This window comes from Primulina huaijiensis, unplaced genomic scaffold (assembly GCF_012295235.1).
Source record: "Primulina huaijiensis isolate GDHJ02 unplaced genomic scaffold, ASM1229523v2 scaffold37775, whole genome shotgun sequence".
Classification (NCBI taxonomy): Eukaryota; Viridiplantae; Streptophyta; class Magnoliopsida; order Lamiales; family Gesneriaceae; genus Primulina; species Primulina huaijiensis.
Genome location: NW_027358831.1, coordinates 487376 through 511469, shown reverse-complemented (window position 1 = coordinate 511469; position 24094 = coordinate 487376). Strand labels below are relative to the sequence as shown.

The 24094-nt window shown below is 34.9% G+C and overlaps 4 protein-coding genes across 10 annotated transcripts; 1 reads left to right on the top strand and 3 right to left on the bottom strand.

The window, feature by feature from the left end:
- Positions 1–809: 809 nt before the first annotated feature.
- Positions 810–7073, bottom strand: LOC140968701 (NAD kinase 2, chloroplastic-like). 2 transcript variants are annotated; one of them, XM_073429757.1, is made up of 8 exons: positions 6650–7073; positions 4257–6182; positions 3272–3393; positions 2996–3137; positions 2683–2907; positions 2354–2428; positions 1702–1803; positions 810–1149 (listed from the first exon to the last, which is right to left on the bottom strand). In XM_073429757.1, exons 1-8 carry the CDS (start codon positions 6896–6898, stop codon positions 946–948), a joined length of 3045 nt encoding a protein of 1014 aa, XP_073285858.1. In that variant the 5' UTR covers positions 6899–7073; the 3' UTR covers positions 810–945. The 2 variants fall into 2 exon arrangements, with proteins under 2 accessions (XP_073285858.1, XP_073285859.1); XM_073429758.1 differs by having other exon boundaries at positions 6678–6806.
- A 386-nt stretch (positions 7074–7459) lies between these two features.
- LOC140968668 (filament-like plant protein) lies at positions 7460–12016 on the bottom strand. Of its 4 annotated transcripts, none has more exons than XM_073429693.1 (5): positions 11662–12016; positions 11134–11290; positions 10321–10516; positions 7961–9630; positions 7460–7877 (listed from the first exon to the last, which is right to left on the bottom strand). In XM_073429693.1, the coding sequence occupies exons 2-5, from the start codon at positions 11242–11244 to the stop codon at positions 7695–7697; spliced, it is 2160 nt and encodes a 719-aa protein (XP_073285794.1). In that variant the 5' UTR covers positions 11245–11290; positions 11662–12016; the 3' UTR covers positions 7460–7694. The 4 variants fall into 4 exon arrangements, with proteins under 4 accessions (XP_073285794.1, XP_073285797.1, XP_073285795.1 ...); XM_073429696.1 differs by having other exon boundaries at positions 10321–10513; XM_073429694.1 differs by having other exon boundaries at positions 11745–12016.
- A 713-nt stretch (positions 12017–12729) lies between these two features.
- Positions 12730–14206, top strand: LOC140968706 (photosystem II 22 kDa protein, chloroplastic-like). Of its 2 annotated transcripts, none has more exons than XM_073429766.1 (4): positions 12730–13037; positions 13203–13322; positions 13482–13722; positions 13821–14206. In XM_073429766.1, exons 1-4 carry the CDS (start codon positions 12864–12866, stop codon positions 14063–14065), a joined length of 780 nt encoding a protein of 259 aa, XP_073285867.1. In that variant the 5' UTR covers positions 12730–12863; the 3' UTR covers positions 14066–14206. The 2 variants fall into 2 exon arrangements, with proteins under 2 accessions (XP_073285867.1, XP_073285866.1); XM_073429765.1 differs by having other exon boundaries at positions 12774–13055.
- Positions 14150–18434, bottom strand: LOC140968704 (delta-aminolevulinic acid dehydratase, chloroplastic). Of its 2 annotated transcripts, none has more exons than XM_073429763.1 (13): positions 18234–18434; positions 17564–17887; positions 16959–17070; positions 16771–16844; positions 16616–16684; positions 16453–16536; positions 16284–16353; positions 15783–15838; positions 15527–15648; positions 15192–15263; positions 14999–15080; positions 14836–14913; positions 14150–14462 (listed from the first exon to the last, which is right to left on the bottom strand). In XM_073429763.1, exons 2-13 carry the CDS (start codon positions 17864–17866, stop codon positions 14295–14297), a joined length of 1290 nt encoding a protein of 429 aa, XP_073285864.1. In that variant the 5' UTR covers positions 17867–17887; positions 18234–18434; the 3' UTR covers positions 14150–14294. The 2 variants fall into 2 exon arrangements, with proteins under 2 accessions (XP_073285864.1, XP_073285865.1); XM_073429764.1 differs by lacking the exon at positions 18234–18434 and adding an exon at positions 18137–18159.
- Positions 18435–24094: the final 5660 nt, after the last annotated feature.

The window sequence follows — 24094 nt, the reverse complement described above, 5'->3', positions numbered from 1 at the left end:
TTTATATATATATATATATATAGTTTTGATATATTGTCTCTGTTAGATTGGATGTATTAAATTATCACGATATATATTAATAAAATAGTCAAGCCACAGCTTCAATGGTAAGATATCCTCCCTTTGTAATAGAAGTGGAAATTGGTAGCTCCGATAACGTCGCACTCCCAACACGGCACTTCCAAACTTAACCCTCCCTTCCATGGTAAGATACCCTCCCTTCACTACATTGACGTTATAAACATGAAAAATCTTTTATAAAATCAAACTTTTAAAATTTTATTTTTACTCATTTTTTTGTATTGAAAAAGATTTAAAAAATTAATTAGAAAATAATTTATGGATTTCGCATTAAATTTTAAAAATAAAATGTCAAAAAAACACAAAAAAATGCCGAAAATAATAAAATTAAGATTTTTATTAAGTTAAAATTTGATTTAATAGTAGCGATAGATTTCCATGACACTATAAACTTTTAAAACCATACTGATATAAAAAACATTTCAATAGTAGCTAAAAACATTTTAAATAACCTCAAGTTTGAACACTGAAATCGAAGAGCCTCACTAGGAATTGATAGCTCCGACAACGCCCTACTCCCAAACCTAAAATCTTGGTGGAAAGCATTCAAGAACCTCCCATTCCAACACGGTATAAATAAACCTAGTCTACCAAAAACCAGTTTTAAAGATGAAAAATATACTCACGTAAGAACCCAGCTTTCAAACTGTTCGTATTGATCTACGGATTTGGGTTAACTAGCATGTTTCGTGCTAGACCTTGAGGTTTCTATCGAGCCGAGTCAATCATCACGGGCAAACTATTTTTTTTTAAAAAAAATTTACAATGCTCTTTCTGAAGAGAGCAATCTATATAACCTTTCAGCTATGATCTGTGCACTAATATAAACACAGTAATGTACAGCACATTGTGTGCGTACGTTGTTTAAAGGGCTTTTTGGTCCAGTCGTTCGTTCCAGTTCAAGCAACGAATTAAGCTTCGAAACCAATCGCATGTTTGGTCAGATTTGTTTACGGTAGGAAGTGGATGTTGGCTCATAGATATTCTAACTGAATCTCCCCTCGATAGTTGTTGCCTTCTCTTCCCATCAAACGAAACCCAAGCATTGCTTCTTGCATCCTCCGGAATCTGCATCCGTGAAAGACAAATTATAATTATGAACCATAACATGAGACGGCCTCGTCCGGAAATCAATGAATGGATTGTTTCTATATAATTGTTGATATAAACAACGAATATCCAGGTCTTCCAAACCATTAAGTTCAGACAGAGTTCGACATCAACCCATTTCTAAGAGACCCTGAAGTACTGGAGAGGAAGACCCAACTTTGAACTAACATGTAGAGTGACTTATAAAGACATAAGGTAATATCATAGGGGATTTTTCCAGTTTCTCCTCTATTTCACTTCTCATATCTTGAAAGATGCTGTCAAGGCAGCAATTACCAGACTAGTTCTAGACTTAGCCTTGGCAATTAACTGAAGGAGGGAGAACAAACTCGACAGATCATGTTGTAAATGATGTTTACACGTTAGACTCTTGGTGCTACAAAATCAAGATGGTGTGCTGGACTAAAACTTCAGTAACTGTGAATGTACTGTTGAAAATGATAATAGAATCCTTCATAGAACATGAATAGCATAAACCAAGGAATGTCTGGTAATCAAATAAATGGATACCTTCAACTCAAGACGAGCAGAATCTGGAAGGATGACGGGTCTGAATGAGAGAGAATGCGGGCAAATTGGTGTAAAAAGCATGCACGGAACATTTGGATGTACCTGCATGAAGGGATAGCCACCATTACAAATATTTTTCCTCATATATGTCACAAGATCAACTGCATTAAGACCGTTATTTATTTCCCTCAATAATTTCAACCAAGGAAATCACAAAAGTTTGAAATTCACCAATTTTCTAAATAACAAGTCACAACCCCAAAATACACCAAGCCGCCAACTTGATTTTAAATGATTCCATTCTTAAAGAGCACACCAACACAAAGAGAGGATTTTCCTTACACATGCATAAATTTGGGTCATAAAAATCTAATTAACAACCATTTAATCCAAATCTTTTGAAACACAAGTAATTTTCCTAGCCCTGTGAAAATCTCGGAGGAACTTCATACTTGATAGCTTTTACTTTCTTTCACCACAATTTAAGAATCCCAAGCAATACTCTAAAATTTGAGTTTAAGCTTAAAGTGCAGCAAGTCGGAGGATCCAGCTTCTGTTGTAACTTAATTATCCAAACACATTAATTTACTTTTATTTTTGAGCGGCCACACATGAAGCTCTCAATCATCGCACCATACCAGTGGAAACTTACCATAGAACCTCCAGCTGCTGTGGAATAAGCTGTACTTCCGGTAGGGGTGGCCACTATAACTCCATCGCCTTGTACCTGTCCAGGAAATGATAGTCTGTGAGGCTGAAAAGTACCTTCTAAGAATCAAAGTCTTATATCTCGCTGATGTGCTTTTTTTATTAAATGAATAGTATCTGTAGGAATGATACATTGAAACTACTTAATGACCTAATGCACCAACTTTACATTTGCAATTAGTCGATCACACTACAGTTCCAACCTTGGCAGAAAGCTAGCATAGCATGACAGTGAGCAGGACCAAAAACCTTAGGAATTACTAACCACTTTACCTTAGTTATGAGGTGGTCGTGTTCATAACACTCGATTTTTGAGAGGTATGGATTAGACCCACGATCAACCACAACTTCATTGAGGACATCAAATACCTTTCCGGGCATTGCTTTCCCATTTCGAAATATTTCACAGTGGAGCCGCAATCTAAGAGTTATATAAACCCCATCAATTGTGTTGTTCCCATGGATAACTTGTCTCAAATCATTCTTAAAATCATCAAACTGTCGATACAAATTACAAAAACAGTTAAGAAAAGGTTGTGCAAGTAGCTTTGCACCATATAATCAAAGGCGGAGGAAAGGGACGTACAGTATGGGAAGTTAGAAACCCAAGGGATCCGAGATTAAATGAAACAACTGGAGGAACAGGACCTCTAAATAAGTTTGACGCGTGTAGTATGACCCCATCGCCTCCCAAGCAAGCTACTAAATCTACCCTGTCATGAAGGTCACTGCAGTAGCCAATATGAACAATGGAGAAAATTACATCTCTACTAAAAAATGAATGAATTTCTTCAGAAAACAATTCTTTTTAATGAAAAAAGGAGCCAACCGGAATTAAATAAATGGACCAATGTTTGCGCACCTCGTATCTTGACTATAAAAAGTCTGAACGAAGCCAAAACCTGGTATCCTGGCAAAAACATCGTGCACTTCAGGTTCAACAAGAACAATCATCTTCTGTTGGTGATACAAGAAAGAGGCAGCCTGGAGTAAAAACATGTGAATACAATGTAAATTTGGAAGCTAAGGAAATGGATAAATTAATGACTTAGCAGTAAGAGAATACGAAAAGTTTCAGCCATTAATATTCAAGAAAGTAAGACCATTAAATTGCAAAACCCCGAGAAATAAAACAGTATAAACAAGATCATTTACAAGGCTTGTATCAAAGTAAATAAGATCTTGCTAGCTGTTTTTATAAACTAAGGACCGAATCTTTTTGACAAAATAATACTCAGTTCAAACAAAAATTTTGTTCTCTAACTGATTGCATTCTACAAAATAGAAAAAGGTCTACACAAAACTAGATATTACCTGAAATTTTAAATAAAGAACTCAGGTAAATGGAATCAGAATAAGATGTATACAAGAATATACCATAATGTGTCCACAAAAAAGTAAGGTACGACAATTTTGAATGGTCCAGTCAATAAAATACACAATCAAATTCAGATGCTTATAACCAGATCTTCTCCTTATAGCTAAATGGCTGTTATTTGACAAAAAAGCTGGTAACTTTCTAAAACCACCTGCTCTATCAGAAAGAATCCCCACCTACTTTCCTTCCAATTTTCACATCACAAACTTATACTTGAAAACATTCAATCATGCATACATGTGATCCATTTTCCAACATACTCACCAGTCCTCATTTTTCTCTTCAATAGACGAATGATTTAACATTCTTGGTTAGAAACAGTCTTAATTATTTTTATTCTAGATACTCATTAAAGGTCAAAGCAAGAGCATGTTTCTCCCATTCGTGGAATGTAACACATGCTATATCTTAATCAATAGAAAAGCTCTTATACTGATCGCAAAATTTATGTGCCAAAAGGAATAGCTACCTCTTTAGCTTCTTCCATAAGTTCTTGGCCAAGTTTCTTTAATAATAATACAGTCTTTGGAGTAGATTTCCACAAAAGCATTTGTTGCTGCGTGCTAGGATGAGTGAATGCCAATGAAGATTCTGTTACTTTCTCTCTTGTGCAAGAAAATCCATCTGTTCGGACCAAAAACATCTCTGCTTTCTTTCTTGACTGCAATCTCACGACACCAGTTGCTGACGCACACATATTTCCTTCAAGCATATCCAAGTTGTCATCATCCGAAGAGAGGTAACTTTCAACCCGACGCTCTCCGGAATCCATCATAGAGCTTAAACTCTTATCCAGTTCCGTTCTAGGGGTTCTAGAATCATAATCTTTACTCAAGCTATGCACTCCATCCCTGTTGGTTCCATCAGGAGGAGGTGCAGAGGTGAAGATGCCGAGATCATTATATGAACCATTATTAAAAGGTACAATCCATTGGTTCAGAGACGACTTCATGCTTCTGAGAGACCCGTTCATAGTGTTTTCTTCACTGTTGGTTCTAGAGTTTGCTTCTGTCTTCGAGAATGACCCATTGTATTTATATCTTAATGCAGAAAGCATCTCCAATCTTTTCCTTTCGTAAGTAAAGTATGTTCCAGGTGAAACTTTACAATTCCTGAAAAATTTGGACATCTCTGTTTTGGAGAATATATCACAAGGAGGTAATTGAGACTCTAGTGGGCTCACATAGAAGTTTACCGATGATTCTGTTTCACCATTAACAGTTTGTATTAACGTGACCTGATTATTTGGTGGGGTATCATGGGCCCGTTTGTTTCTCTTTATTTTATTTTCTGAGGCTCGAGGGTCTCGACTATTCAATACTTCCAAGGGGAAAAAAGATTCCCCAGATTTTTCGGGAAATGACCCTGTTCCCTCATCAGAAGATTCACCTCCTTCATAGCTCAATGAGACCTCAGAATCATCAACACCTCGAGTATCTTGGACTGGAACGCCGGTGCTGATGACTTGTTGAGTATAAGAGGTGATTCGATCCATGTACTGCCTCCATCTAGAAATCATAGACGAGGTCCTCCGTCTCCCTTCCTTACTATGGACATATATGGGCTTTTTGCCTGAATCTGAAACTAACGCAGCAAACTGCACAACTTGCTCCACTGAAGGTATAGTACCAACTTCAACCGGAAGTTTCACCAGTTCAAGCTTCCCAGAAGAAATAGCTTCCTCCAAAACTGTTTCATAGAAACTATCCTTCACAATCTCTGCCCTAAGATCTATGATTTTTCTGAATCCATTATCTAGAAGCCACTTTAAACTTTCCTCCGTCACCTGGCTACCCTTCCAAAATGCAACCTCCAAGTTTTCTTGTTGCCTTTCTTCTTTCAAGGTGGACAAATAAACGGGTCCCCAATTCGCAAGCAATGTCTGGCAAGGTTGATCACCCTCTCGGGAAAATCCGACATCGTAACACGCATTTTTCAGCCTTTGTAGTTTTCTCCAAACATTTAAACCCCGACTATCACCAGGTGTCAAATAATTTTCAAGGGCAATATGCAAACTCTCACAATAACTTTTCATCTCAGACCGAAAATTTGCGAGTGGAGGAAGGCTATCGTCCATTACACCTTTATCCACATCCCGAAATGAATTGATAATCGAGGAACGCCCATAGAGGACATCCTCCCTTCCTTTATTTAGGAGACATACCATGCAACCAAGAACCGAAACAATTTTATCTTCCAACAATGGTTTATCCTCCAATGGCATGTCATATGAAACACTGCATTCCCCAGTCAGTGGATTGCATAAGGCATCCATTAAAGCATTATGAAACCTTTCTGCAGCTCTAAAGATCCGGCAATAAGCCTCGACTTCTGCAATATCCCCGGGGAGTGGTCCGACCCATGGCAGATGTGAAGAATCACGTGAACGGACACTCTTCATCAAATTAGTAAGAAGGATAAGTCAATTATTGTATAGAACAATCAAATCATGCCGCCTCACCTTATAAAAGATATTCAAATTCGATATATTTCTTTTCAACTCCACATCAGGCATCAGCATAATATAACTAAACTTAGCGGCTGACCCATCAGGCCTAGCAAGGATGTGGTGATAATATTACAAAATATTCATAGCATAATATGAACTAAACTTAGCGGCTGACCCATCAGGCCAAGCAAGGATATAGTGATATATTACAATAATATTCATTTGTGAAATTAAGATTGCAAAATATTATGGGAAATCATTGTCAGCCAACAAAGATGTTTCAACTCAAGATCCAAATTACGAACTAAAAACTCCCGAAACCTCATCCATATATATAAAGATTGGATTTTTATATTTTTCCATCAACAATCGACTAAAACATAATTTAAAAATAGTAAATTACTTAAATTGACCTGAGAGTCTAAACCAATGTCCACATACAAGGAGCTGGAGAGTTGAGCGCGAACTTCAAGATTAATACGACGCCGTCCCAACGAAGCCTTCTTCTTCGTTTTCTGCAACCCAAACCCGAATCCAGGTCCGGAAATCTTTGCACAACCGCAACCAAAAGGTCGCCACCCAACTGCGCGGCTCATATTGAAATGGCAAAAGCAATTGTAGCTACTATTAAAACAAGAAATGAATGAAGCTGCTGATGCCATGCCACCGTCGAATATATTTTAATATTTTAAATCATATAACGGGACTTCGCTTAATCACGATCTAAAAATTTAACAACAATAAGTATTTTAGTTTCGCGAGTGTGTGTTCAGTGTATTCTGAATTTTCTTGCTATGGATAGCACAGAAAGAGAAGTATTTTGTGGATGGGGGTCACTTTTTGGTGGGCGATGGAAAATGAGAAGAAGAAATGCAATAACGATTATATAATAGAAAACTATTAAGGGAAAAGAAAATTAATAATTAGAGAAAATAAAGTTTTAAATTTATTTTCTTGGACTGGTTCATATGTAATAATATCTTATAATTGTTGGCACGACTTTTTTAAAATGAAGTAGAAATTAATTTCAAATTCTAATTTGCTTCAAGTTCATTCAAAAATAAACTCATCACCTGTAGATATTTCTTGAGCAAACTAACATCTAAATATAGTTTGCTTTTATAATTGATGTTGCATATTTTAAAATTCTTGGCATAGAAACATTAAATATCCAATGAGTGTGTAATATGGAGTGAACCTATTTTCAGATGGCATGATCCCAATAAATTATCAACTCAAACTATTTGAAAAAAATTAAAAATCTCATTGATCAGTGTTGGAAGATTTTTTATGGCAAATGCCTCGCAAGAAAAAATTCTCAAATCCATTGCAATTCTTGGCAGATGATGATGATGATAACGAGAATGGCGGTGATTCCTCATTTTCCCATTTTCAAGACGGCTACAACTTCACATTGATATTCTTGATGGATCCAAACCATCTTTTGACACGTTCACATCATATAAGATGACCGAATACCTCTCCATTGCCTGAAAGCAGTGCTTTTGAGGAGAGCCCTGGTATGTCGGAGGTGTCTATCAAGAAATTTTCCAATGTTGCAAGAGATTGAAGCTGTTTTCCAAGGGATGCAATTGTTTTCTGACATTCTGCAAGTTTATCAGCAGCTACAACTAAATCCTCCTGCAACAAAAGGTATGCTATTTGATAAAGAATTCAAAAGTAAGGACTAAAATATTTAAATCTACATGGAAATAATGACCGACCTTTTTTAGCTTTAGTTCACTATTAGAAGTTGTAGTCTGCTGAAGTTCCATCTCCAATTCTTGACATTTTACCTTGAATTCTGCTGCTATGGATCTTTCTTTTTCATTTTCTGCCTTCAGTGAATCGACACAAGAAGACATGGTTCTTGCCTCAGCTTCCATACTTATGAGCTGATATTCAAGTGACTCCTTTGCTTCATTCACTGCTGCCAACTCCTTCAGCAGCTCCTCCAACCGGATCTCGGTTTTAGTCTGCTGACGTTCCATTTCCAATTCTTGACACTTGACCTTGAATTCTGCAGCTATGAATCTTTCTTTTTCATTTTCTGCCTTCAGTGAATCAAGACAAGAAGACATGGTTTTTGCTTCAGCTTTCATACTTACGAGCTGATATTCAAGTGATTCTTTTGCTTCATTCACTGAGGCCAACTCCTTCTGCAGCTCCTCCAACCTGATCTCGGTTTTAGTCTGCTGAAGTTCCATCTCCAATTCTTGAGACTTGACCTTGAATTCTGCTGCTATGGATCTTTCTTTTTCATTTTCTGCCTTTAATGAATCGACACAAGAAGACATGGTTCTTGCTTCAGCTTCCATACTTACGAGCTGATATTCAAGTGATACTTGTGCTTCATTCATCGCTGCCAACTCCTTCATCAGCTCCTCCAACTGGATCTCGGACTCCACCAGCATTCCTTTCGATGCACTGAGAGCCACATGACTATCATCTAAAGCTCTCTCTAGTTTTAATTTCTCTGCTTCAATCTTTTCCAACTTCTTTTCCATGTCAGTTACAAGTTTAATCGATCTTTCAAGTTCGGCTCTAAGAGGATTATCCACAGAAATGGATTCTCCATCTGCAGCTTCAGTTTCAGCAGATAGTATGCTAATCTTTGTGTCACATAATGCAGCAAGACGTTCCATCTCCAGAAAATCATCCATCACATCAATTTCAACACCACAGGTAGCTAGAGTTTTAGACTTGGGCTTTTCATTCTTGGAATTATCAAGCTCAGATATTAAGACAGATGACCATGAGTCCGACCCACTTGCTTTATACCCATTTCTCTTCCTGTTGTAGGCATAAAGGCCTAATGTGATCATCCTCTCCCCACCATCTGAATGGCTATCTGTCTCAGACTCCCTATAATAAGAAGCTGTGACAGACTTGTGATCATTGGTCGGAGACGATTTTCTGGCTGCAGCTTGAAGTTTCCGGCACTCGGCCTCGAGCATAGCAATCTTTTTTATGCTCTCCAGCTGTTGCTTGCTGGCAGTTTCGGCAGCTTGGGTGCTCAAATCCCTTTCCATCATTATAATTTCCAAATCCTTGCATCGAGATTCAAGCTCTTGCTTGAGGGATGAGTTTTCTTTCTGCATAACCTCAAGAATAGAAATAGAAATCTCAGCTCTGGCAGCTTCTACTTGTTCCTGGAGCTCAAGGAGTCGCTTATCAAGTTCGGCCTTTGTCAACTCCCACTCACCAGTTTTCTCAACCATAGCATCAGAGATTCTTTGCTCCTGCTCGTCTCTTGCTCTTCTCAGTTGTCTGACACATTCTTTCAGGGCACCATCAAGATGGCTGACTCTCACTTCCAATTTCAAGTTCTGCTGCACTGCAACCTCAAGCTGTTGTTTTAATACAGCCACCTCATTTTCTGCCTTTTCCCAGCCTAACAGGTAAAATAAGCATTCAAAAACGGTGGATTCGTCATATTTAATGACAATCAGTCATATTTAACAACGTACAAGGAAGAAAACCCTGTGCCAGGAAAACTGCCTGCTCTAGTTCACTTTCATTTTCTTATGTTGCCAACAATATTCATATATTGTTCAACATGGTTATTTGAATTTTAGTTGAGGTGACTTACTCCCGTATTTTTGGAGAACGGAACTTATACTATTTAGAAAACATAAATATGGAACTCAGCCTTTTTCTCACTCCCCCGTAAGGTTCACATTTATTGTTCCCTACAACTTTACCGAATGCACAATATTGTTTCTCTAGTGAGTTTGTTTTCTGTTTTCCCGAACATTTTCTGTTGAAGAGTAGGAGTAAATAAGCACAAATCTTCTTCAAAACTCGTTGCTATATTCTCTACCATGGAAGTTCTCCAGATCCACTCTTACAAAATACATCACAAACATCTGATCCGCTTGAATGAGAAATTTTCAGTCAATAAAATTTGACCAAGTAAAATAGAAGATCTAAAGGAGGGGTGGAGGTTAGTCATCCAGAATTTTTTTTTTTTTGGTTTCAATAACGCATCCAGTGTAGTTCTAATCCAAGACCTACATACTGAAAAACCAATACACAGACAGGACTAAGATTAACAATTTGTGTTACTAAATGCAAGACTTACCGGCAACAGCTTCTTCAGCAACTTTTGCATGCTGCTTAACTAGGTCTTCTTTGGCACCGACATTCACTAGAGCAGCTGATAACTTTTCTGTCAAACTCCTCAAATGTTCTTTCACTTTATCATCGATGATTGTCAAATTAGACGTGACTTCTGATGATTGCATGCCATTATTTGGAGATTCTCTCAATGCATCCTGCTAAAAAAAAGTTTGAAACAAATCAAATTTTACTGGAAATCAACAGTCTCCCTGCTCTCCTGTATGATTGATTATGTGACACCACTGTCAAAATGTCGAGTTTGGACGGACAGCTGCATGATTTAATATACTTGAATTGTACCTTCAACATTAGTAGAAGTTTTTGGTACAACGAAGGATACCCAGTCCAACAAAATTAAAGGACTGCAAAAACAAAAATTATGGACTGCAAAAACCAAACAAATAATGGGACTACTTCATCAAGGTTTTAAAAAAAAAGCTTCAATGTCAAGGTAAATGGTTTAGATTAAAACATCAAGATTTGAAGGAATGTTATGCATGTCTGCAACTTTCTTTATTACAGCATGTTTACAACTTTCAAGAACACATAATGCAACAATTAAGAATAAAAAAAATTAGAGGTTTCAAATGCATAACAGGATTGATTAATAATCCCAAGATAATGACACTTCATCGAAAGCACTCAAAATAGGACAACATAAACATGATGAAGCACAAAAGTTCAGAAGATGGAATGAAAGCTTGTATTCTTTGAAAACTATGCATAAACTTTAAAAAATTTAATTTGAGGAGGCAAATGCCCTTTCGGGATTTACCTGTTCATCGGAGTGTCTGTCGGAATACGATGAAATTGATCCAGGGCTTTCACTTTCACCAGGACTTCTTTCAGAGGATTTCCTCTTCCACAACCACTTCCTCTTTTCCATTTCAAGTGTTAATCATATAAGCTCACAATCCTAACGAAGTGTTTAACTGCAAACCAATACCGCATTGAGATAAAGACACTGAGTAAAAAAAGAGGCAAATAAAATTTTTAGTTGACCACACACAGACGCACGCATATATAACTGAAAAAGATAATATCTTCCAGTTTGTAGAATAGAGCTGATTGCGTCAGATACTTATATATAATTTATTTGCATTGGTCTGAGTGAAAAGCAGGAAAAATAGCAAAGAATCGAAGTAAAAAATCAAACATCATCATCACATCATTCTTGATAGTCAAATCGGTACTATTTGAAGTAAATCAACAACACCAAAATGGACCAGACAAAAACCAAGCTTTTAGGGGGAAAAAAGGAACATAAGATGATTACAACAGTCACAAGCAACATAAATATCACCCGAGACAAAAGATCAAGAGATAACAACTCAAAAGATCCATTCTTGATGTGACCCATCGTAAATAATCTGCAAAAATCCTCACTTGCTTTTCTCAGGGAAGCTTATACAGATGCATTTTTGAAATTTATGTATCCGGGCTTTCGAGTTTCGTAATGAAATTTGAATCTGTGCAAAGATCGGTGGCTATTTGTATTAACTTCTGATAGTAACCCACGTACTAACTTTTGCCATCGAAGAAATCGATGTTTTTTGTTTAAGGACACAAAAGTTACTATTTTTTTAAATCAAGAGAACCAAAGCATGGATGGTGAGGCTGCAAAGATGTTTTCAGAAGTGAAGAATGAACCTTTTTCAGCTGTTTAAAAATGTATATAATATATACAATTGTCAGATTTATTACGAAGTTTAAGTGGTCCTATTCCCGCCCAATCGTTGGAAAGGTACGCTCCTCTCCTCTATTCGCTTTTTTTGGTATATCTGGGTATGGCTGGTTCAATTTGGTGAAACCAAGATGAAAATTACAAATGCACTAATATACTCTCAGACCTTTATTTTTAAAAAATAGAAATACAATAAACAATATAACTCGTAATATTTATTTATCATTTCATGAAAAGTCGAAATGATCTGTAGTAAAGTGAAATGGCGTAAAGATTTGTAAAAAAAAGCATTATATGAAATTAAATAATTAATATGGAAATCATATAATATTGTCAAGTAATCCAAATTCACAGATTGTTATGAAAATAAAATAAAATATCCTCGTCACAATTTCAGTCGGTTAAAGGTGTATATATCAATTTGAATGAAAATTTTAGTTGTGAATTTTTTCATCGAATATACATACATACATACATACGGATGGACAGTGAAAGTTCATTCAAATACATCCAACGTCGTTAAATTTGATGGGTCCTTTCACAAAGTATGTAAATGAACACACTAGAATAACCATCGATCTTCTCTTTTGATTTCTTCCTCAAAACACGAAAGGTGACGAACGTGGATGCTCCTCCACCGTCACAATTCTAAGACCATATCCACATCACTAGCAAATTGTGTGACACACAAACCCTCTTAATTTTCAGTATTTATTAGTGATAATAATTCATCTTTTCTTATATATATGTGCTTGACATCTTCAGAATATACCATATTGATATTACGCACGCACTCACTGATCTAGTCATTAGAAACTACAATGGCTGCTCAAGCAATGCTGCTTACTGCTAATGCCATTAATGGCGGGGAGATTTTGATTCGAAGACTGAAACCGAAACCCTTTTCTCATTTCTTGCTGCCTCCAAAGGAGGCTAGTTCTCCTCCATCTTCAACAACTGGATTGATTGTTGCCCTTTTCAAGGCCAAAACCAAGGCAGATCCTGTCAAGAAGGTTAGTAGTATTCTTGCATTTCTTGTTTTGATCATAAAGCATGTATTCGAAGGCAAGTGACTGCATGCTACTGTCGCCATCTTTATTAGTTTCTTGTGGACTAACTGATACGATGGATTGGTTTTTTTTTTTTTTTAATCATCACAGGCCCCAGCTGTGAAAGAGAAGGTTAAGGTGGAAGATGGGATCTTTGGAACTTCTGGAGGAATCGGTTTCACAAAGCAAAACGAGCTATTCGTTGGTCGTGTTGCCATGATTGGCTTTGCTGTGAGTTTACTGACCGTTCACCTCTTCAGTGGTTGGATCTCCGGGCCAACTTGAAATTATAAAACATTAGGAGATCAATTACATCTTTACTGAGAATTATACTATGGCGTTCTGAATTTTTTGAGTTGTCAAATATATGTCACGTTATTCGATTTGCAGGCATCACTGCTGGGAGAAGCAATTACGGGAAAGGGAATCTTAGCACAATTGAATTTGGAAACTGGAATTCCCATCTACGAAGCTGAGCCTCTTCTTCTGTTTTTCATACTGTTCAACTTGCTAGGAGCCATTGGAGCACTAGGCGACCGTGGCCGATTTGTCGACGAACCTACCGGACTTGACAGGGCTGTTATTTCCCCTGGGAAAGGCTTAAGGTCTGCATTGGGTCTTGGTGAAGGAGGTAATCAACTATTATTTCACCGCTCTCTCGAAATTTGTTTTAAAATTAGTTCCCTTTTTTGGTTTTGATTAGTGAGTATATGTTCGAAATATGTTTAGGTCCTTTATTTGGGTTCACGAAAGCCAACGAGCTTTTCGTCGGTAGACTGGCACAACTTGGCATTGCATTCTCGATAATCGGAGAGATCGTCACCGGAAAAGGAGCTTTGGCGCAGTTGAATATCGAAACCGGAGTTCCCATTACTGAGATCGAACCCCTTATTCTCTTCAACGTCGCATTCTTCTTCTTCGCAGCCATAAATCCTGGCACCGGAAAATTTCTCACTGATGATGGAGACGATTAAGTGTCATCGTTATTATTATTGTTCAGGCAAAACTTATAAATGGATTGGCCTGTACAATTTATTTTTGTTTTGAATGGAGTTCAGTGATCAGAAACCAGGTTCATTTCCAAGTCGATATACTATAATTTGCCAAAACAACCATCAGAATTCGCATAAAAAGCATACTACTAGATAATAGCTTTCGAGTGTTTCTGTCAAATTTACTGCGCAAACCAGTATCGAGACGACATCACCTCTTCTCCCCACACAAGCATCTAGCTGCTTGAAGAGCAAAATAAGTGAGAACGATATCTGCTCCAGCTCGACGAAGACATAACAGAGATTCCATCATCACTTTCTCCTCATCAATCATTTTAAGAACCCCTCCGGCCTTAATCATCGAGTATTCACCAGAAACCTATATATGTACAATAAAAACGCTATTAAATTACTCATTTTATTCGAACATCACAGATTTTAAGAACCCAGTACCTTTTCATCTGATTCTATTCTCAACTACAAGCAAAACATTGCTCAAATTCATTTGACTTTCATGCGCCATTCAAACTTCACCCACTTAAAAGGAAAACTCCTTGTGATTTTGAATATGTTGCTGAAACATGCATGCCTATTGCCTCACAATAATATGCCAGCATGAAGCTTTTTCTCCCCTTTTAATTTTTAACTAGCATCTATCATCTTGAAGGCACCACTTTTCAGATCAAATACATTTTTACCATTTTAGTGAACTCAAAACATTTTTAACAACTTGAACGTGCCGAATAAAGTACCTGATACGCAGCAATTGGCAAAGAAGAGTTATCTCGTAAAAGCCTTATTATGTCGTTGTATGGTAGACCTGGCTTCACCTACAATCAAGTAATTATTAAAATGGGCTCATCAATTTAGACAAAGGCGAACACTCAACGAAATTACAGAAAAAGCCATACTAACCAGAAGAATGTCAGCTCCTTCAGATTCATCCTCATGGGCTTCGACCAAAGCTTCTCTATAATTAGCAGGATTCATCTGATAGCTATTTTTCCATTCATGCAAAAGCAAGCAATGTGATCACTAGTGATTTCGAAAACAAAAAAAGTGCAACCAAAGTTTAAAAAATAAGTTTAATGAGAAGGAAGACACATACGTCTTCTTGTCTCCAAAACGTGGATTCGAATCTAAAGCCTCTCTAAAAGGACCGTAAAATGAACTTGCATATCTGAAAATGAGTCAACATCATAGAATTGGGATCAACTCAGGAAACGCTACGAGGAACGAATACTGAACAGATATTTTATGTGATTTAACACCTCCAAAAGTCATATAAGAAGGTTAAAACTGCAGAAGTACGCATAATAGACATAATAATTGTACCAAAGGCTACAGGTAGTTTTGCCACACATGTGGCCACATGGAACAATGGTGGCACTTGTTGTAGGCCAACAACAAATAAGACTGAAGGTAAATAAAATGAGCAATTACTTGGCAGTGTAGGACATAATGGAAACATGCTGAAATCCTTCAGAATCAAGAGCCGCTCGAATCGCCCCAACACGTCCGTCCATCATATCACTGGGACTGACCACATCCGCTCCTGCCATGGCCTACTTATGGAAGTTTGCCAGGTGATAAGTTTATAAAATTACCCAAAACAATAACAAATTCTAGAATCTAGAGAAAGTGCATGTACATTACTCAAAAAATTTTCGACAAAGAATTCAAAGTTTATTGAAATTACCTGGGCAACCGCCTGCTTACACAGCTGATGCACAGTTTCGTCATTCATAATAACTCCTGCAATATTCGGCAGTAATTCAAAAGTAACTCAAGACATTCCATTTTGTTCAGATGCTCAGATTATGTTCATTGTCCATAATCCATATCATAGTACAGAACTTAACATTGATAAAACTGTTATTAGTATCATATTTAAATCTCAGATTTGGATTAAAAGATCAATCAATCTTTGACATATTTTCAGAATTATGTCAAAGACATTCCATTTTGTTCAGATGCTCAGATTATGTTCATTGTCCATAATCCATATCATAGTACAGAACTTAACATTGATAAAACTGTTATTAGTATCATATTTAAATCTCGGATTTGCATTAAAAGATCAATCAATCTTTGACATATTTTCAGAATTATCATTAGTTTTTCCTTGCAATCTGGCTTGTGAATTATTTTGTTGAAACACCTATTTCCACTGCAACAAATTGACACCAGTATGTCTTACCATCTTCTCTAACTATACCATCATGCCCATCGGAAGAATATGGATCTAAAGCAACATCGGTGTAGATAACCTACAAATATACATCTCGAATTAATACATGTGAGATTCAATTAACTGAAAAAGACTCTACTCAGAAACACATATGTGACTCCATTGATGAATAACATACAAGATCAGGATACTTGTCTTTGAGCAGCCGTATTGTTCGTGGAACTAGCCCATTTTCATTGTATGCTTCATCCCCTGAAGAGGACTGCAGTGGAACCAACCAAATCAAATCAACACTATAATTTAGCTACACTCATAATATGACAAAATGTCAAAATAAGAACCTTCAAAGCATCTGGAACTTTCGGAAAGAGCACGATGCTGTTAACACCGACATCTCGTGCCTTTGCTACCTGTAAAAGATGACCTTTTCATAGCCTGGCTAATTTAAGTCTTACATCATGCACGGAAATAAATAAAAATAATAATGGTTGTTTACCTCTTCAACAAGTCCATGTCGCCATCCAAGTCTATAACATCCTGGCATTGCTCCAATTGGAGTGTCTTCCTCACCTGTATATCTTGTAAGAATGAAGGACATATCGAGAGCGGCAATAAAATATAAAAATGACAAGGTGGGGATCAAAAGTTTTGTTTTTCCCAAATTGTAAATCAGCCACGACATACCCTCGTGAATGAAAAGAGGATAAACCAGATTTGCAGGACTCAAACTTGTTTCTTGAAATGCAGCCCTCAGAGCTGGGGACCGACGGTTCCGACGAGGTCGGCGACTAAGTGGCTGTACAAATATTATGACAGCATAGGTAGAGTATAGTAATTAGAAAAGGAAGATTTAAATGGCTAACTCGTTGATATATGATATTACGAAATTCATACTGGACCACAAACTAAATGACTAGATCTCTAGATTAGCCATATCGAAAAAGTTCTCAGTTCCTAACAGCTCGTAGGCAAATTATTCAGTATCAAACCAAATGTACAATTCTTTATAGATTAAACCCTGTGACAGGTATATGTCAAGTCCTGTAAGGTACAAGATCATAATTACATGTACATGTTTCAACTTAAACGCCTAAAGCAACAAAAAAAAAAAAAAAAAAAAAAAAAAAAAAAATAAAAAAAAAAAAAAAAAAAAAAAAAAAAAAAAAAAAAGAAAAAAGAAAAAGAATAATAGCGGCAAGCAAGCACTAAGACGATATTTTTAATTATAACAGTCACAAGACCACGATTTAAGCAATTGCAAAGACCATAAACATAAAATGTGAACCTACAAGTGAGGGCACGACCGGGGTGCCAGCTGGTGCCAAGGGTTTTGGTGGGATCGGAGGTGCTACTGGTATATTCCCTGCAACGACAGCAGCCTCACACTCCTCATCACTCATTCCCATCTTCAGGGGCGCATCGTCCCTTTTATCGCATGCCACTATAGCCAGCTTCCGGGGCACATTTGTCATCGAACGAGGCCTCACACACAGGACATTCCAAGGCACTTCCGATGACTTCAGACCCACGAAATCAAGCTTCACAGCTCCACTAACGCTACAATTCGCTGAATTGAGCATTGTTGAGGCCATAACCGAATGAGCTCAAAGCACCTATGAAAGAAGAAGGAGCCAAAAAAGGCGGGTGATGTCTCTACCAAATACTAAGAAGTATAAAAAGTGGAAATTTTGGGTTTTAACAGAGCTTTGAAAGAGAATAACATAATTCGTCAAGGATTCGGGAAATCCGGTAAAAGGTAGCATCGGACACATGATTATTAGTTGAGACAACAAAAATGACGTCGAATTTCTAGTAATTCCTATGTAGGAGTCAGCAATTTCACTTGGAGATAAGAGATTTACAGGTTGAGAAAACGAAGACAGCAAAAAAAATCATGTCTTTAAAATGTTCTTAGGATCAAATAAAACATAGGAAAAATTCCTAACAAGAAAAACCCACCTGCAGAAGCCGTTGGAAGCCTTATCCAAGAGGCACAAGAGAAATCCAATTGTGTTTCAGTTTTTGTAATGTCATCACGTGAAATTATCTTGACTAAGGATGGTGGTCTGGAATCACCTCCAGTTGTTTTCTTTAAAAGCGTGTGCACGTAATGGTTAAAGTCGTCGGATGCTGGAGGCTGTTCTTGTAGGAGAACTCAACCAACAGTTGAAATTGTTGAATATTGGAGAGAACCTAACTAGTGGGGATATTTTGTTTTTTTAAAAATATATTCAAAATTCGGGAAATTGGCTATCAACCGGCGTTTTTTTTTTTTGTGTTCAGTCCCTGAGTACTTTTTTAGTACCACATTTCCACATGAAGTGTACCACATTTTGTATGACATAGTACCACAATTTTGTGGGTAGAGAGTGAACACAAAGAAATATTTTGATTGAGGATTTTTCACCAACTTCCACTTCGAAATAATCCTTTTTTTAAAAAATAAATAGTTGATAAAGTTATTTTACAAAATTTCTCTTAATTGGTAGTTGGTACAACTTTCAAAGTTGTACTTATTTTTGAAAAACCAATATATTTTTTAGCTAAAAAAAACAATTTTTGCATTAGTTTGAAACTTTGAAATAGTTTTTTTTTTCTAGTATTAAAGATTAGTATTATGTTTCATGCATCTACTTTTACATTAAAACTAACGTGACATCAGTTTACTATCCGATCACACTCGTAAAAAAATATTATTTTTATATTAAAATTAATAATTCAATAATAAACGTCTCACGAATATAAATTTACGACCCTGTATTACATTATACATTATCAAACTTGTACTTGAAATAATTATCCATATATAAATGAGTAGAAGTTAGGCCATTTTAACGACTTGGGCCTCTACGTGCAAAGCTTATGTGCTTTGAGCGATTAATGGACAATAGAATCTCATATAAGATCCATTATGGTCTGATAAAACAAAACGATTTTTGTCATATTTTTCTTCTTTAGTTTAAAATTTCTGGCACGTATCGCAATATTTATTTCCAGTTTAGATATTAATTCAAATGTATTTTAATGAATTTATTAAGACACATGAAACATAATTGAAAAAAAATTTAATATTTTGTAAGCTTTATTTTTTATAAAAATAGAAATGTGAAGCGAGAACGAATGTTTTAGATATTTAATTGTTTAAAAAATATCAGATGCACTGAAACCTATATGAAAAATATTGTTAAACTATCTATTATTAAAGAAAACATCAAATATGAAAAATACCCAACGCAACAGATTAACAAAAAAAAATTGTATTTGATGAAGACCAGATAGGACACAATTCATGGATAGTAAAAATAATTAAATTTCAAATAACAAATAATTAATTAAAAATAAGGATTACTAACAATTAAAAAAATTAATACACAAAAAAAATGTAGAATAATTAAATTATTTTACAGTTTATTTTTTAGAAAATAATAATTGTTAAAATAATCAAATTATATTAAATAATAAAAATAATAATGTTTGCATCAAGATTCAAAAAAGCTTGTGCTTAAGGATATATATCTCGTGTGCCAGAAAAAAGGAAAAATTACATGGATGAGACAAGAAAGGTTGTCCATCTACCGAAGATTCAAAGTTGGAAGAATGGAATTCAAAGGATTGAATATTTCGGAATTTTAGAATATGAAAAATAGAGATGATTATATTATTAATTTATTCTTTATAATTCTCCCTCCATCTCTGTGCACAGCTAGCAAATGCAATTTTAATTGATGAAAATTCATTTTAATAAAAACAATTATTTACGAAAAAAATTCACGTTTGAATATAATTATAATATCCAGTCTTAAAATATTTTTTTATCAACATTTTAGAGGTAAAATTATTTAATACTCCCTTTGTTGGATTTCTTCCTATGAAAAATGTTGGAAACTTATCTATTATGAATTATTGTCAACTAACAAACAAGGGATAAATTCATCACAGTAGGCTTCATATGAGACCGTCTCACAGATCTTAATCTGTTAGATGTGTCAACCCTACGCATATTCACAATAAAAAGTAATACGCTTAGCATAAAAAGTAATATTTTTTCATGGATGTTCCAAATAAGAGACCCGTCTCATAAAATACGACCTGTGAGACCGACTCACAAAATTTTTTCCATTCATTAATCAATCGATAAAATAAAAAACCTAGGATTTTCTGATGTATTTTTCCTTCGAAAAAATAAACTTATAAATATATTTTATATGAATGTCTATTTCTAAAAAAAGTTAGTGGGACACAATAATTGGAATTATTCTGCAAAACAATAGTGTAATTTTATTGATAGAAACCCCACGAGCAAAATTTTTCTTTGAAAATCACGCTTGATTAATTAATGGAAAAGATAGGTCAATACAAGGATCCTTAAGTTTGATTTCATGGTCCCATATTTGTCACTAGGTCAAAATGTTTTAAAGCTCTCATAATATCGTATATAATAAATACACACAAACTACATGCATGCATATTAAGTTTTCTATACAAAATTAATTAAATTATGATAAATTCTAGTTATAAATTAAATGTTAACAAAAACTTTTTTTAAGACGGTTTTACGAGTCGCTTTTGTGAGATAAATCTCTTATAATTTCGGTCATTCATTATGTCAAAAATATTACTTATTATTAAAAATATGATTGTGATTGACTCGTATAACGAATAAAGATATGTGAGATCATCTCGCAAGATACCTACTATAAAATGTTTATATATCTCCATTTTATATAAAATATTGGTAGTTATATCTTTCGAATTCCAATGTGCTATCAACTATAGCATAGATAAAAAGTGAAGAGCATAGATAAAAAGTGAAGATTATCTAAGAAATGTTTCCATTCTCCCTTCAATCAAGAAACTTAAAAAGCGAATCTTTTTTATTATTAATTTTTTTTAGAGTGGGTCTCATATGAGACCGTCTCACGGATCTTAATCTGTGAGACGGGTCAACCCTACCCATATTCACAATAAAAAGTAATACTCTTAGCATAAAATGTAATATTTTTTCATGGATGACCCAAATAAGAGATCCGTCTCACAAATACGACCCGTGCGACCGTCTTACACAAGTTTTTACCTTTTTTTTAAGTGAAAAAAAAAAACAAGAAAAGCAAATCTTGATTGAATAAATTACGTTGTTTACTTGGCGGTAGTAAATATTTTCTGTCCTTTTTTCTGATGAATTTCCTATTATATATATATTGCACACACAACCTCAAATGTTATGTGTCGAATCAAAAAGTTTTATTAGGAGGAATTTGCTCTGTAACAACAACTAGTCAATGAACATTTCTTGATGACAAAGGAAATTTAATTAAAGAAAGTAAAAAAAGAAAGAAAAGAAAACCAGATTCGTGAAATCCCACCATACATGCATTTAATACACCGCATGAGGAAAAATTACGATACATAAAGTATAAACTTTTCCGAATTGGAAAATCATGTGTAATCTTAGATAATGTCTTTGAGTATGTATCACGCATATTTATAGCTGTGAGGTTGATCGAATTAACATAAAAACTAATATTTTTACTAAAATCATCATATATTATATGATATATTATTGACATAAAAAATAAATTTTTTCACTCAAATCAACATATGTAATACAATATTTCTTTATAATATAACTGATAAAAAATGATATTTTGAATATAAAAATTTTTTTTTTTATCACAATTCGGGTCGTGTCGAGTTTAAATTTGTGAGACGGTCTTACATGAGTTTTTGTGTATTATTTTTANTACATAAAAAAAGATAGATAGATAGATAGATAGATAGAATTAGAAGAGAATAGGGGTTGCCCACAAAAGCATAAAGAAATGTGATAATGAAGCGGCTCACACGGCGGATTTGGATGGCAGTTCTTTTGTCTTTCTCATGATGGGGTCTAAACGTGGACGACTCTACACGTGGCAGACAACCAAATGTGGGGACATAAATACAATTTCACCAAAATACCAATCCTACGGATTCCACTCTTTCAAAATAGTCCTTTTTTGTGTGTGTGTGTATATATATACATATATTTATATGCAATAACATTTGGTAATAATATAAATATTATTTTTGATAATATAGTATATAAGTTATAACAATGGGAAACTCTTTGTCGTGTAATATTTATAATTATATGTAATTTATTCTGATTAATTAATTCGAGTTTCACTTGAATGAAGAGAGGAGGCAAAGGCGGGAGTTTGAAGGGACCGCAAAAGATTTGTATATTATGAAATGGCCCCACGGAGATTTTCAAATATTTACAAGTGGGTCCCTGAACGTGTACCTTTATTTATTTCTTGTCTATATATCATATAATAATTACACAACATTTCAAGATTTGATTCTCAACTTCCGTATCCAATCCTCTATCACGCTATGTCTCTTTGTATGCTCACAAGTACCTGATGTTTCAAATTATTCAATAAATTTTTTTTGTATATATATATATATATATATTTGATATGTTGGTTACCAACCGTGTCCAACTTTATATTTATCAATGAGATGATATTTATCTATTGGATGTGATGAATCATATCAAAATGACAAATTAAACAGGTGAATGTCACCTTATTGGTGAATCATATATTTTTTGGAAAAAAAAATTATATTGTAATTTTTGGATGCTGAAATTCAACAAGAAGTACGAGTATTAGGCAAATTTAATTTTGGTGCATGGCTTCGTAATGATATATAAGATCTTCATATATATTGGATTTGTAATCAATGGTACATATATCACCAATTTCAGTTAATTATTTAATGAAATTTCTTGTCAACTAATTGATGTCTCACTATTTTGGTACAAATCAAATTGAATGCATCGACCCATCGGTTCAACTTCTTGTGATGCATTATATCATAGAATAGACTGAAATAGGCCGTATGATTCATTTTCTTTTTGCAATGTGACTCTATATATATTATAAAATAAAAGACACTAAAATTATATGTTCATTGAAATAAATTCTCTTTATTTTATTTTCAATTTCAGAATTTTTAAATATTTAATCGGTGAGACTACGGTTGGGGCCTTTTTGATCTCAATAATATTGTATAAAATAGAGAAGAATGGGAATACAAGAGGATAGTAGGCTAGTTAATGACTTTAAAAAGTCATCTACTAGAACCTCCCCAAATCAAACCTCAGATTGTCACAAATTGGAGCAACAAGATCATGGTAGATTTTTACTTAATCAATCCTAGAATCTTAATTCCAAATTGGATATTTGATTGGTCTCTTTTGATATTATATATTTTCGTTTAGTTCAATCTACCTTGAGGACATTATTCTCATAAAAAATCCAATAACCATCTGTGTATTAATTTTTTTTATATGAGACCAAGCATAATCCTCGCATGTTATGATCAATTATAGTTGTTAGATGTTGTATGGAAAAATATCTTTAAAACTTTAAAAACCGGAATTATTTTGGGTTGTTTTAGGTCGAAGCAGATCGGTGAGGGTATACACATATATAAACTAGTACATCTTGTCACATGCAAACTTTATATAATTTGAAATGTATTGATTGAAATTGACATCAAAAACTCACAAATGCAAGTCAAGCCTATGATATCCAATTCAGCAAATATTATAATCAATCAAGTTCACGAGTGAAATTTGAAAGGAGTTTTGAAAAATTAGGGAAAGATGTGGTGCATGTGGACCCATAAAAGTGGGATGAAAACATTCATCTATAAATCATGATTTTGTACCAACAAAACGTCTGAAAGAGAATCTAGTGTGATACATCAATTCTTCTTTTCCTTTTTTCTTTTAAACATACATTTTCGTATATTATTAAATGTTATATATA

Excerpts from the sequence above, each read along its gene's own strand:
- LOC140968701 (XM_073429757.1), bottom strand. The coding sequence starts at position 6,898 with ATGGCATCAGCAGCTTCATTCATTTCTTGTTTTAATAGTAGCTACAAT. Across the intron at positions 6,183-6,649 it reads ACATTGGTTTAGACTCTCAG|AGTGTCCGTTCACGTGATTC; the intron begins GTCAATTTAAGT and ends AATTTGATGAAG. Across the intron at positions 1,150-1,701 it reads CTGCTCGTCTTGAGTTGAAG|ATTCCGGAGGATGCAAGAAG; the intron begins GTATCCATTTAT and ends TCACGGATGCAG.
- LOC140968668 (XM_073429693.1), bottom strand. The coding sequence starts at position 11,244 with ATGGAAAAGAGGAAGTGGTTGTGGAAGAGGAAATCCTCTGAAAGAAGT. Across the intron at positions 10,517-11,133 it reads ACAGACACTCCGATGAACAG|CAGGATGCATTGAGAGAATC; the intron begins GTAAATCCCGAA and ends ACTTTTTTTTAG. Across the intron at positions 7,878-7,960 it reads GTGAACTAAAGCTAAAAAAG|GAGGATTTAGTTGTAGCTGC; the intron begins GTCGGTCATTAT and ends CTTTTGTTGCAG.
- LOC140968706 (XM_073429765.1), top strand. The coding sequence starts at position 12,864 with ATGGCTGCTCAAGCAATGCTGCTTACTGCTAATGCCATTAATGGCGGG. Across the intron at positions 13,323-13,481 it reads TTGCCATGATTGGCTTTGCT|GCATCACTGCTGGGAGAAGC; the intron begins GTGAGTTTACTG and ends TTCGATTTGCAG. Across the intron at positions 13,723-13,820 it reads ATTGGGTCTTGGTGAAGGAG|GTCCTTTATTTGGGTTCACG; the intron begins GTAATCAACTAT and ends AAATATGTTTAG.
- LOC140968704 (XM_073429763.1), bottom strand. The coding sequence starts at position 17,866 with ATGGCCTCAACAATGCTCAATTCAGCGAATTGTAGCGTTAGTGGAGCT. Across the intron at positions 17,071-17,563 it reads CCCCGGTCGTGCCCTCACTT|CCACTTAGTCGCCGACCTCG; the intron begins GTAGGTTCACAT and ends ATATTTGTACAG. Across the intron at positions 16,685-16,770 it reads GACATGGACTTGTTGAAGAG|GTAGCAAAGGCACGAGATGT; the intron begins GTAAACAACCAT and ends CATCTTTTACAG.